This window comes from Patagioenas fasciata, chromosome 8 (assembly GCF_037038585.1).
Source record: "Patagioenas fasciata isolate bPatFas1 chromosome 8, bPatFas1.hap1, whole genome shotgun sequence".
NCBI lineage: Eukaryota > Metazoa > Chordata > Aves > Columbiformes > Columbidae > Patagioenas > Patagioenas fasciata.
Genome location: NC_092527.1, coordinates 10,950,911 through 10,965,177, shown reverse-complemented (window position 1 = coordinate 10,965,177; position 14,267 = coordinate 10,950,911). Strand labels below are relative to the sequence as shown.

General features: G+C 40.2%; 1 protein-coding gene across 2 annotated transcripts in view; it reads left to right on the top strand.

Annotated features, from left to right (window-relative positions):
* The window catches only part of ARID5B (AT-rich interaction domain 5B), a 113,371-nt gene that overhangs the window by 41,912 nt on the left and 57,192 nt on the right, over positions 1–14,267 (top strand). For both annotated transcript variants that reach the window (XM_065843526.2, XM_065843525.2), the window contains one exon: positions 3,184–3,414. In XM_065843526.2, the coding sequence (XP_065699598.1) occupies positions 3,184–3,414 (231 nt within the window). The remainder of the gene's footprint in view (positions 1–3,183; positions 3,415–14,267) is intronic.

Genomic DNA, 14,267 nt, shown 5'->3' with positions numbered 1-14,267 from the left:
GTTTCTGTTGGCATCCAAACGCATTTGCACTAATACGATTAAAAGAACTAAAGGGCAAAATACTTGGCAGCTTTTGCAGTTGAGGTAATTAGGTACAGGAAGGAACATGCATAGTTTTTCCATCAAGCTCTATAAAATCCTGGTGTGAAGGTCTTTTTAAAGAAAAAAAATGCTTACTGATGTTGAGAGTAGATTATGGCGGTTAGCAATAACATTATGGGCTGATGTTTCCGAAACAAGCAAACAAAAAGCGAGTTACAGTTTTGTATTTGTCTGTTCTCTCTGTAAATAGTTCTGGCTCTAGATGGATTTGTTAGGAATTCGTGCTTTTAGCAGGCTGCTTTTTTTTTTTTTTTCCTTTTGGGGCTTTTAATTGTCTTGCGTTACATATTAAAAAAATGGTTGTGCTGATTTGAAAAGTCAGTTCTTGCATAGATTCATTGTGTTTGGCATTTCATGCGTCTCTTACTTACAAAGACAACTTGAAGAACATGTAATCCAACATAAATGCCAGGCTGTGCCAAATCCCAGCTCTTTACCCCTCACAAAGGAAACTGTTGGATTACATTGATGCATATATAGGCAGCGCTCGGAAAACAGGGGTGGAACCTGGCCTCCTAATTACAGTTTCTCTGTTTTCTTGAAATATATAAATAAACAAGAAATTGACATTGGAGGCGGTTATTAAAACACACAATTATGACATAAGCATGGGATTAGAGTGCTTTCAGTTGAACCTTACAAGCAGCCTATTGTAGGTATTGTCTTTTAGCACGTTCCCTCTGTCGAAGCTAAAATGAGATTCAGAAATAGAGCATCTCAGTTAAATGTTTTTAGAAATTATGTTGTTTTCTTGACTTTAACGATGTGTGATCCACATTTTGATCTCTGCTCCTCCTAAGAGTAAACGCTTTCTGATCATAGTTATGAAGAATACTCGGCAATATACACTAAACCCACCATTAAATGTCACGTGTTAGATTTTGCTAGAAGAAATAAATAGTTCTTTGCATTTTATTAGGGATTGGTTTGCTTTGATTTCTCTTTCTCATGTGGGCGTGGTTGAGAAAAAAAAGTCTTTGTTCCTGGAACACTTTGTTTGTCTTTCACTAAACAAATCTTCAGTTTATTCAGCCTTTGTTCATTCTTAGAATTATCTGTTGAACCCGGAGTGAATAAGGAGAGGAAACAAATGCATCATAAAGTACTCACTGGAGTTGCACAAGCGTGTATAAGAATGATCCTGTAAAAAATGACTTTAATTTATGCCAGGGTTTTGAGTTAAGTTGTCAGGGCTAGAAAGTTTGTATAATTCTGTGCAGTGACTTACAGCACATTTGTCTAGAAACTAATGGTTTACTACAAAGGCACATGGGACATACATTTATATACACCCTGTTTAAAAAGCTGACCACATCCTGACATAAAAAATTTGCTTTCAGATCAACAGATTCAGCTCTGCACTTTCTATACAAAGGTATATAGTAGTAATAACTGTCAGGCAGGCTTATATGAAGCTCTCAAAGGAGCTAAAGGATGGATCGTATGCTTGTTAATTCCTAGAACAGTTTTTCTGATCTGATTTTTAGAGTTTCTTAATAAAGATGAGAGAGCCAAGGGGCTCAGTCGTGCTGTTGTGTGTGGGATACTTCTTGTAAACAAAGAAAAGCTTGACCACATCCTTATCGACCAAAAGAGGGTTTAGGGCCATAAATTTTATTTTCTTAGAAATGTCAATGCTGTTTACCAAAACGTATTATTCTTACTTTTTTACACAGATAGGTTGAGTCCTCTGCCTACGTCAGGCTAGTGGGGAAACTTCTGAGTTTTGAGAAGCGCTGGCTTTCAGGAGCTGTGCCTGTAACACCAACACTTCCCAAGTCCGTCTGTTGGGTTAATTTTCTTTGCAGCACTGCATTCATCTTCAGTGATGACATTCTAGGTGATATATCTGCTTCTAGAGACTTCTTAAAATGTAGCCTTCTATGTGTCAACATTTCCATTGCCTCATACAAACCAAGATGAGTTGTGCCATCGTGTTTAGTTGGGGAGAACTGATCTGGCATTTCTTTCAGTATCTAAATGATTTTTACTTTAAGGGTAAGAAGGATGATTTCAGTATTGGTAATGGGTTTAAATAGTAGACCTTTTGTCTCTGACAAAAGAAATAGCTGAGTTATTCAGTAATCAGAGTAGAGCAGAAAATGTAGAGTGAATGCTCTTGCCTTGTCTTCATTGGCATGCACGGAAAGCCACGTTCAGTTACCCCACCTGAGGAGATAAATGAGCATAAAAATTAGTGCTGTTAAGTACTGGCTGCATACCTGCAAATGAATAATTTCTCATGTTTGCATATCTGGTTGGTTCGTGGGGTTTTTTTGCTGTTAGATTTCCTGCTGGTTATCATATGATGAAACTTGATTGTGATATTTCAAAATCTGTCGCCTTTATGCCTAATATCATCTAAAACCTGGGGGAATAGAAAGGTCTGAGCTCCAGATTGCTTTATACTTTGAGCCCACATTTCGTCAGTATGAGCTGTTTGAAAATTCATTTGCTCGTTGTGCTCTGCAGGTGTTTTATTGAGTCCTGCTGCATTTGCAGTTAATGTGAGGAAAGTTATTTCCACCTATGGGGCAGCTCAGCACCAATGGCCAGGTCACACCAACCCACCTCCCTGCCCAGGGGCCCCTTGGGACTTGCCAGCATCAGATACTCAGAAGGAGAATGAATAGCTGTATGCTCTGGGGCTTGTATATTATTATTTTTAAAAGACATTAGCTGTTGTAAACATGAGTTCAGTAAGGCTGTGTAGGGAGCTGAGTAAAAATGACAGTTAATGTTTCTATCGAAGCAGCCAAGTTGGCAAAGTGTGGAGAGCACTTTGGTTCAGGCTGTTGGCCAGCTTCTGGAGAGGGGTGTTTTCTTGCTTATGCAGGTAGAGTCTTTGTGGGTAAGCACAGGAGAACTGAACAGAAAGACAGAAAATAAGCTGTTTCAATAAACTTTTAAAAATTTCTATTTTTAACCTCTCTTTCAAAAACCACTGTGCTATAAAACATAGGTCTTGAGAAAAGACTGAATGTGTGGGCTGTGAGTTTTCTGAGATGCTTGAGATACAGGTCTTGTTTTGTGTTTTTCTGACATACTAAGAGTGTGGGTTTTTTTCTTTTCTTCTTCCAGGTGAGGATGATGAAGATTCAAACCTGCTAATTCTCAGCTACCCACAGTACTGTCGATATCGTTCCATGTTAAAGCGCATTCAGGACAAGCCTTCTTCAATACTAACAGACCAGTTTGTTTTAGCCCTGGGAGGCATCGCAGTAACAAGCAAGAATCCCCAAATCTTCTACTGTCGGGATACATTTGATCATCCAACTCTAATAGAAAATGAAAGTATATGTGATGAGTTTGGTAAGTCACGTTACAGCTATTTTCTTTTTCTCACAAGTAAAGACATTTTTGTTCTTTTTAAGTGTCCACTGATTTCCAACGGCAAGATGTAGTTCCTTTGAAGTGAACCAATGCTATTTATGTTTGAAATGTTAAGTACCAAATGTGCTCTTTCCTCTGAGACTGAAGGCTTCTAGCCACTAGTGGTCTTGGTATTGCAGCCTGAGTTTGTCACAATCAAATATAATGCTACATGGGTAGAGTGTGTAGCACAGTTACTCAGTATGAGTGAAAGGATCCCTTGTATGGATTTGAAATTTATCTGCCTTAACCATTCACCTATACCCTGTGTCTTTCCAGAAGCTTTACAAAGCGTGGGTTTTTTTCTAAGTCCTTGTTGGTGCAATATGCTAAAAAATGCAAAACAGGAGAGACTCCCAGTGTGTCCCGTTGCAGAGCACTCATCAGCTGTGCATGAGCTCCCAGGGCCCCGAGCAAATGTCAGCTGTAGCTGGTGTGCTTCTGGCCTTTCAGAACATGGGCTTCTTCAGTGGGGGCTTTGCCACTGTTACGACCTTGATTTTACAAGTGCAGAGACACTTCTGGGAGGTGACCTCTTAATTCAAAGGATGCAGAGAATACTCCGCAGCTCCAGGGGAGTGTGCAGCGCCTTACAGCTGGGAGAGAGGGCTGCACGGTTTGACTCCTGATAGCTGCCAGGTGATTTCACACTCTTCTTGGTGTGTGTCAGATCAACCCAAGGGCAGCGGATGTGCTGCTGAGTGTGTGGCAGAATGCACGTTGTGTACGCACCCAGAGTAACTCCAGTTAATGGGTCCAGAGTAGTTTCTGTAGCAGTGTACATATGCTGTGAGATTTAAGTTCTGTTACCCGTATCACCAGACGGATGAGCGCTGCGGCGAATGCGGCAGTCTGCTTGCAGAGCGGTGGGTGCGCCTTTGTGGTGTGAGATCCCTGCATCTCCGTGAGGAAGCTCCTGTGGTCTCAGAGAGAGAATTTCTGATCATCCATTTAACATACAGCAACAGCAGTGAGCGGGAAGGGGTTTGGCGATGCCTGCGACGGGAGAATCATCTCCTTTTTCCCAGCTCCAGCACGCTGGCTTTGAGCTTGGTGCCCAGGCCAGGCCTTGTGTTGGCAGAGAAGCGCCAACCCAGCTGGTGGCATTGGGGCGTTTTGTGAGGTGGTGCAGGGCTGTTCCTCAGCTCCCGACAGGCAGGAGAGATCCATCCTCGTGATGTGCTGTCGCTGGAGCACGTTACTGATGCGGATAGTTGTAATTTTGTGATGTCAGGCTTTTGCAGGATCAGGCCCAAACTGTCAAGTCTGCTCACGCTCACACAAAACATTACAGGCTTTGAATGAACTATGAATAAAAGCGCTTGTTGCTCTTAGGGGGTGGAGGTGGTGAAAAAATGAATGAAATGCCCTGGAAGTTGGGTCCAATAACACAATAGTATCATGTTGGTTTTTATTTACTCTGAACTCCAGCTCGGAATATAAAGTTCAGTTTTAATCAACTATCCTTTTTTGTATGGGAAAGGTTATTTTAGGCTTGAAGGCGTTTGATGAGCGTACCATCTGCTTTCTGTGGAGTATTTTATTCAGGGTCATTCCTTGATTACAGGTTTGTTGAAATAGTTGGATCCATAATGTAAGTGTATCATGGAATATTAGTAATAGATGAATCAAAGAGATGTGGAGTGATGCAGAAACCATGCGTAGTGAACCATAGCAAGTGCTTTGTTCAGTCTCTGAAAGCTAACTATGCCATTCTCTTGACCTTTGCGAGGTAATTATCTCATTATCAAACCAGAGCCACAGAAATCTTAGCCATAGAAATTAACAATATGTATTTAAAATTGAGTTTGGTTTTAGGAGCAGATTTTTAAAAAATGCCTATAAAAACAAACAACAAAATTACTACTCTTTAAAAGTGTTTCTTATGAAAATAATGATGTGGTAAGATTTGCAAACCCTGCTGTGTTAGGAAGAAAAAAATGGCCAAGGTATGGTTCTGTTCCTGTATTGCAAAATGCGTGGTGTCAATTGTACTACCTTTGTTGAAGGCAACAGGCAAAGTGCTATTTTATCCTTTTCTTTGCTGGCAGGACAATAAAATGTACAACACTTCGTTATCCAAACAGTTTACATTGATATCATGTAGATTGATGTCACATGTGGAAAGTGATGACTGCTAAAGCTAAACAGAGGCAGGGTGGTACAGTAGATAAATGGATTACTCTAAGGCACTGGTATTTATCAGTCAAATCTGAGGGGAGACCAGATTACAGAAATGTGACTAAAATTCTTAAAAGGTGTCTATAAGGAGATCTAGACACATTTAATTTGAAGGGGTTGGCTATTTCTTACCTTGCAAATGAAAGAAGTGCGCAGAAGGAGCAAGATAGGAATGCGTATTTGCTCCTCACCTGAAATTCTCCAAACTCTAAAGCGAGTACAAAATTTGGGAAATACGGTCTACTAATGTCTTTATGTGGGAAGTGCTGGCTTCTGATACGGATGCCAGGTCTTTTTGAGAAGCGTTGCTGTTGAGGAAGGTGTTACATGTTCTCTGAGTGTTGGAGTACTGTGCGACAGATCCAGCATGTCACAAGTGAGACACCAGAAATACCTTTACAAAGAGCCCCATTCACTGCAGTGTGTAAGCTGTTGTCCTTTTAATAGAAATAAATGTTTTTCCAGGAAGTATGCTCTATACTTTTATTATACATTTTTAACAAAAAAAGATTTTTTCAGCTCTGAGTCCTCATAACTCCCCCACCCCCCCTTGTTTTCCGCCATTCTGTAGGGCTTAACAAGAATAAATAAAGCAGGAAATGTGAAATTGTTTTAAACAAAACCAGGACAAAAAAAAATAAGTTTTATTGACAATAAATAACGCGGGGGATTTTTTTTGGTGTGCCCAGGTGGTCTGGGCAGGACCGTTCTTGCAGAGCCCTTTCCTGGTTCTCCTCTAACTGGGTTCTGTGTGCCACGAGGTCCTGTCAAGGCGACCACTGGAGAAGTGGGCTGCTGAGGAATCGGCTCAACAGCTGGAAGGCTCAAACATTTGTGCGTATTTCTTTGCAGCCTGCCAGGGAAAGGCTCGCTCTCCATTTGCAGAGGGAAGACTGCTGTGAGTGAGAAGCCTCCAGCTCCCGTGCTTGTTGATATAACTACTGATTAGTTAATCTAACTGCCTTGGAGGGTTCCCCTCCAGAATGCAAATAGTCTCAAAACTTTGCTTCTGTTGAGAAAGCAGAAGACACAAGCCGTGCTTAGATGTCTTGATAGCCAAAGTTCATGGGTATGACCGCAGTCAGACTGTGTACGTACGTCTTTCTCTCCTAAAGTAAGAGCAATTAGTCCTCACCAACACAAAACAGCCTGGGTGGACAGTGAAATGCTGGGATAAATGGCTAGGAACAAGAAATCTGAGGTTTTCAACCCACATAGGAGACTGGAGTAGAGTCGTCCATGATTGCTCCCTTAAAATAAAAACGTGCCAGCTGAACAATTCATTTCTCTTCAACTCAAGATCATTGGTAAAGGCATTTTTCAAAATCTTTTTCATTTGTCAGCCTCTGAGGTTACTGTTATTTGATAACTTGTAAATGCATGTAATTTATGGGCATTTGCTGTGTGGACAGATATGTTCCAGGAGAGAAGGAATGAAAAAATCGTGATCCTAACAGTTTTCACTATAAACTGAAGATGTAGCTGGAGGCCAGGCTACCAGTGTGGTGTCCAGAAGGTGTATCTGAGGTCACTGGGCAGAAATGGGTGAGCAGCTGTTGCTGGAGCAGGACATGGCCTATGCGTTTGCTTGTCCAAAGAAGATGCCTCAACCTTCTTCTGGACTTGTTCCTGCTCCACCATGTCGAGTGACTCCCAGGGTGCATTGTTGAGTGTGGATCCTTTTGTAGTCTTGTTGTGGGCTGCATTTCCAGATGCAGGTGGGCACCTACAGCAAGGGAGCCCGGAGATGTTTCTGTCAGCATGACCTCCACCTTCTCCAGGCTTGGGGACTGAAAAGGTGGTGGGAACAGACACACAGCTGAGAAGCAGGAAGGTCGGGTGCTTGGGTGGTGGTGGATTCCTACAGCTCCATCAGCTTTCCCAGGTGAAGATCTTGCACAGAAGGATTTATTGTGGTGCTTTGCTTATATAAATACTACAGGTTCTGCCTGCTAAAGATGAACCAGAAGGCTCTCTTTCATTTTGTGAGCCTGGGGTTGCTTTTTGTATAAACCAAAGTAAGAGAGAAAACGGAATACATTACTACTTCTCAATTTTTAAAATCTATTTGGTAAATCTTAAATAATTCTGGATTATTTTTAAAGCATGCTGGGTCCGATATGCCATTAAACAAGCTGTTTGGTCCCTGGGGTACTGTAAACACTTGTTCACCCCCAAAAAGAAGGTTAAAAGTTTAATTTTTGCATGTAAAGGCCAATTTTTTATAAAACATTTCATACAAAGAAAGTGAGAGAACTACATCCTGCTGTGGTATTCGTATCATTTTTTCTCTGAAAAAGGAAACTTCGCTTTACCATAACATGAGCAATGCAGAGGGAAACTGCTCGCTGAAAAAAAAATTATATATATGTGTGTAAAGGGCGTTGCAGTCCTCACTTCCCTCCTCTCCCTTTCCCCTCCAGTAAGACTCAACAATATATTGCTTGCACATCTACATTAAGAACAAAACAAAAACCAAAACCTTCACCAACTAGGGATGTCCCGATAACACAATGGAGAAAGCGGATGCTCTGGGTTCCAGGGCTGGCTGGGGAGTGAGGAGCAAGGGATGAGTTACCGACCTCCGAGCCCACAATTTCAGAAGGACCTGCCTGCTCTCCTGTCATCGACCAGGGAAACCACAGCAGCACAGCGCTGTGAAGAAGAAGGGGCTTTCTAGGGATAGGTCATGTGCCGGAAAAAATGTGTCGGATGAAAGCAATTGACATCAGGGTGTAGAATGGTACCGTTACTCCTGGTTGTAGGTGAAATTTGGTCTCTGCTTTCGTTGCACGTCTCAGTTTTATAGAAGTTTGTGACTCGTAGATAAAATTAATTGTTAAGGGGAAAAACATAATAAAACCTTGGCAGGGTGTGAGACTTAAAAAAAAAAAAAAAAAAAAAAAAGAAGAAGAATGAATGTTTCCAGTCTAAATGAAATACAGTTTTCCTGTTGGTGACTTTGTGTGAGTGAAAGTTGGCTTTGCTTTTTAAACCAGCTCTGGTACAAAAAATGTACTAGGCCTGAAAGGTGGGTTTTTTTAATGTATTTCAGCTGATGTATCAGCATTATTGATATTGACTGTTTTAGTTACCTGCAGGATAATTTATAGCAGTAAAATTCAGAAAACCCCAAAGTTTCAAGATAGATGCTTCGGGTTTCTTTGTTTTAACACAGATGTGATGTTAGAGTGGAATCGGTGTTAGTACTCCTCTGCTAAGACTAGAATGTGTAAGTGTTTAGAAATGTGATAGGAGGAATATGGAGGCTTTTTATTAGCATGGATACTGGGATCCTGATGGAGCTTTATGGTGGCATCTCCTGCAGTCTGAAAAATATGCAAATATTTTCCAAGGTCCTGGGCAGTGTAGCTTAGCTAAATATTTTGAATTTTAACTCTCTCAAAACAAAAACAGGACATAGCTGGAGGGGAAGTAGCGATTAATGCATAATAGTGCTATATACCATATAGATAAATGTACATTTCCTCTTCCTTTCCACCCCACCTCTGTAAACATAAGCTTTTAGCTTGAAAAAGCAAATCTGGCAATGTTCTGGATTCTGGTCAGACCTCTCTCTTTTTTTGTTAATTCAACTGTAGAGTAAGATATTAATGATCCCCAGATGTTGTTTATAATGATTGATTTTTCAGTTGTGAAAAAATACTTGCAGTTTTTTTAAACAATTGATATTTTCTAGTGTGCTCTGCAGCATTTGAATAAAATGTCTGAAGGCAGAGCTGTTTATGTGCCCAACATAATCGCTTCTGTTAAGTGATTTCTTCATTCTTAACATTTTTAGCTCTAATTACTTTTTCCCCATACATCTAAAAATAAATATTTGCAAGTTTTGCATTCTGTCACTCATTGAAATGCATAAAATATTTGTATACTCAAAGCAAAAAGGCACTGATAAGGGGTCACATTCTGTCTCACTTAGTGGCGTAAATCCAAAATAACTCGATCCACTTCAGTGGCTGTTACTCAAGATTTTCACCAGTTAACCAGAGGCAGAATCTCACTCAATGTTAACAGCAAGCTGTTAAGTGAACATAAGTAATGTGTGGTAAAGTAAGATAAAATACCTTCCTGTCTGCAAGAACTTCAATAGAAGCAAATGCTGTTAGCTTCTACTGTTTTTTTGGTACACTTTCACTAGCAGCCATAGCTGTAACCAGGATAAATATTAAGATAGATTATTTTTCTCTTTGTAATCAAAACTCATTTCTGGAGAATGCTGGTTTTATGTGAGATGCGTTTTTTCTGCGAGTTGCAAACACAGCTTCCACGCCCACACCGCTTGGGGAGTCCATGTGGCTTGTTCCGTCTTCAAGGGCCCTTGGGGGTCTGTCCAGGAGAGAGGGGCTGGCACTGGTTGCACAGTGTCACCGTCCCATGGTGCTCCTACATGGCTGTGGCCCGGCTGCTCCAGGGCGCATCGGGGCTGGGAGCTGTGGGGTGGCCAGTACGGGCTACGTGCTGGGGCAGCCCCAGCTTTTGGGGCTGGCACGGGATAGGAGATGAGATGCCCTCCCATGAGCCCGGGGCCTGGGTGTGTCCACATCCCGTCTGGCGCCTTTAACTTCTCCTTTTTAATGGTTGATTGAAGAGTTGATTATGTGATGGCATTGTGGGGTTTACATGTTTTCTTTGCCAGAGTTTGACAAATAGTTAATGTATGGTTCCAGCAAACAAAGGTAACCCCAGCAAGTGAGCTGTTCTTCTCAGCCTGATAAATGTAACTTATGACATGGGGTTTGTTATCTATTACACACGCGTCTTTTTTGTTGGTGTACATTCACTAAATGATGGTAGATGTAAATGACTAATTCTTCCTATATAAGATTTCCACTTGGTGGCTAGTTTTATGATTCAGCTATCAAAATCACTTCTTATCATTGTAGTGAGAAGTAAGGTGAGATGCGTTCATCATGAGTGTGAGAGCCATGTCCCTCATTCAAGTTTTCATTTCTGGAGCCATCTTTGTTTGCAGTATGACTTCATTACAGCATCCTTGTTTGACCGTTCCCCTGGTGTCGGTGCCTCCCTCGAGCACCAGGACTGCCCAAACTCTTGGGCTTTGTCTCGGGAGAGGTTTTGGTCCCACACACCCTGAGCCTCACAAGCAGCGTCCCTGAGGTGCTGGGAGCTCGGGAGACCTTTGCAGCCAGGGAAAGGCTCCTGTTCCCGCGCCCGTACAATGGAAAAGAGAAGTGGTTTATGTCAGAATATGGTCACATTCTTCTGATTAAACCCGCTCAGAAAGAAAAAAAAAAAAAGACAACATTGTAATATTTTCCAATGACTGTTTATCATGAATTACGTCAGCCTTAGTTTAAATTGCTATTATTTCTCCTTAATGCTTCTTGGTGCCTGCATAATTTACGGCATTGGCAGCTGCGGGACTATGAAATAACCTTTCACAACCACCATACAATAGTAAAGAACATGAAGTTTTTGTTGTTAATTATTATGGGAGTCCTTTAACTTTTTTACAAAGTGACATAAAATATTGTTGAGGTATTTATGGTTAAAGCTACTTTTACATGGATCTATTTTGCTCCTGGCTAGTTCTTAACTAAAGCAGTCATTTGTGGTTATTATGCCTTGGGAGATATTATGTCAGACCTGGTTTAAGAGTATTATTATGTATCACATGTCATATATTACATGTCAGCACTTGAGGCTGTCTTTCAATAAAAACAAATGTAATTTTAGTTAATGGTCTTTTAGGTACAGGCCATTTGTAAATTTACCTGAGTTCATTTGAAAGCATACTAAAAAGCTTCGTTCTCCCGGAGTGCACTTGAGTAATTTCGTTTTGGCTTCGGATGGAATTTCCAAAATATTTGTCATTATTTCAATCAGAGGGTGCTGCCTCGAAAAAGCAAATAGTTTCCCAATACCGAGGTTAACGTGCACGCTTTAAGGAGCTGTAACTGTTACTCATTACTTTGTTTAGTTTTCCCCCTTTGGAGCTCAGGCTTCCCAGGTTCCCCACTGCTCAGGCTGATAGGGGTATCCCAGGCAACTAAGCCACCTCATGATGATACTTCCCTGGGCTACTTAAATGAGTAGCTTATATCTTCTAGGTAATCCATGGGGTGAAAGGGGGTATAAATTAAAGGTTGCAGGCGAGTTTTTATGTTTCCTTGAAGTTTCATTTCAGATCTGGAAAACGCAAACTGACACAAAGCAAACTTTGAATTAATATGTCATTCCCCTTGGTTCCAAATACTGTGCATATTTTCCAGTACTTACTTACTTAAAGCAAGAAATGAAGCATATAGGGTGTGCCAGAAAGTTTACAAAGAATGAAAACACATAAATGACTCATGTGAACTTTTTCTGATTTTTTTTTTCTTAATGTGTAATTAGTTAATTACTGCTAGGCAAAAATAAAAAAAAAAAAGGAGGCGTGATTTCTCTCCCCCTCTATCTATGTTTGAGCACCATAACAATGATCAAAGACTCTATTTGTCTCTAGTTACATTTTACTCTATGAGACTACTGTTTTTGGAGATTCTATTGTAGGGAATAGAAACCCTGCTGGGCAAAAAAATCGGTCTCTATCCCCCTACAAATGCTCACGCTGAAGATGTGAAGTTGCAAACGTGAAATTAAAAAAGCAAGCAAAGAGCAGGGTGAGCATTTTGTCTGTTGCTAGGTTGGAATTTAATAAGAGGAACATAAAATGAAGCTGAACTTGCCTGGATGCTGCGAGATTTTTTTAATATTAGGGAGCATGCTTGATTTCCCTGGAAATGAGTGAGCAATCTGAATTTAGAGTTGCTTGGTGCGGGGAGGGAGTGTTTCGTTCTCTTTCTTAGTCAAAGGCATTTCACAAGCCGACTGCCAGTGAAAGGGGAATCTATAATTACATAAGAATGTAGCAAACTTTTCTGTTTAATGAATGAATATTAGGTATTTGGGGTGCAGATAAAAGATGGTAAAGGACGGAGAGAGAGCTGACGTCTTAGAGATTTTAATAAAGATTGAAGTTAGTAGTGAAAAGGTCAAAGTGCCATTTGTTGAGCCCCTGCTTCTGGCACGGTTTCAAAGCTCCCAGTGCTGACTGGGGGGCTGTGATGTGTGTTAATGAACAGTTGTGGCACTTAACTGAGATCATGGGTTGGTCACATGAATATATATAAAAGATATGAGTGAAGATTTTTCTTACCCCCCCTTTTTGCTGCAGTTTGGCTGTTGGAAGGACTAAACAATTAAAAGAAATGTTTGAAATGTTTGAACACCACATTATGTCCCCTAGACTGTGAGGAAAATGAGCTATGAATAATAGAATACTGCTCTAGTTAAATATAGTTATTGAAAATTGTTTTTAGCTACAGATGTTATGCCATTTTAGAAACTTAGACTAAATAATGTCAGATCTTGTTTGCTTTTTTAGTATGTTATTCATTTATTGGGAAATTCAAAATTTAAAACAGCTGGGAAAGGGTTTGGTGTTCACTATGTAATCTTTAAAATGTGTACATTTCAGACTTACTCTTATAGTGCTGTTTAGAAATGACTGAATTGTATATTATAAAGTTCTGTAAACATACTCTACCATGTAGATGACAGGGAAACATGAAATGAGAAAATGAGATAATTCTGGAGCTAGATTTTATGTATTACAGCCTTGATAAAACAGCAAATGGCTTTCTCAATTTAAATAATTTGTAACTTTCCAGGAACATGCATGGGTGTTATGAACAGTATGTCTGAAACAGCAGCAGAAAATAATGTTCGTTCTCCTTTAATTCTCGCTTTGATGTTTATGTCAAAACGAAGGAGTTAATTTATCTAAGAGTTTCACTGCATGAGTTGGACTGTACAAAACCAATCATGTAGAAATAATAGACTACCATTGGAAGTGCTGTACTATTGCCGTTTTAATAGCTCTTCAGTTCTGCTCAACAATTAGTCCATACATTTTATAGCTGTGTCTTTAAGAAACTGGCACACTCAGCAAAATCACAGTAATTGGGAGATGATGCAATGTGGAGAGAAATCAGAGGAAGAAAAATAATTGAAAAATGGTGTTTTGTTCGGGTTTGGGTTTGTTTTCTTTTAAAATTTTAAACACTGCAGTAGTAATTACTGGTGGGTGAGACTTCTGCAGAATTTAAATTTGATGTGGCTGGGTTTTTATGAATTTGTTTTTCAGGCAAATTGCAAAAGAGGCGAAATAGGGCATTAAAATTCTTGCTATAGTTTTCTCTCTCTGAAATCAAGTAAAGGCATTCAGGGTGATCCGGAGGGAGGACTTTTCCCAGTGCTGTTTGAGTGAGTTTTCCTTACCTGTCAGCATCTTCATAAACCATAAATCATGGACAATATGTGAATTACTTTATCATTTACGCAAACATTTGAAGAGACCTCGGCAATCCCTTTTTGCTTGTGTCCACTGGAGAAGGTACCACTGTGTTAGGGTATGAGCATCCATCCTCCCAGTGGTAGCCAGTGCATGCTGGTAATTTCTTTGCAGGACCTTGTTTCTATGCATAAGTAATGAATATGAAGGCCAATTTAGAATTTTTTAAAAACTGGTTTTTTTGTAGGTTTATTATTGGCAATTCGAACCTTATAATGTTTTTTAATTGATTTAT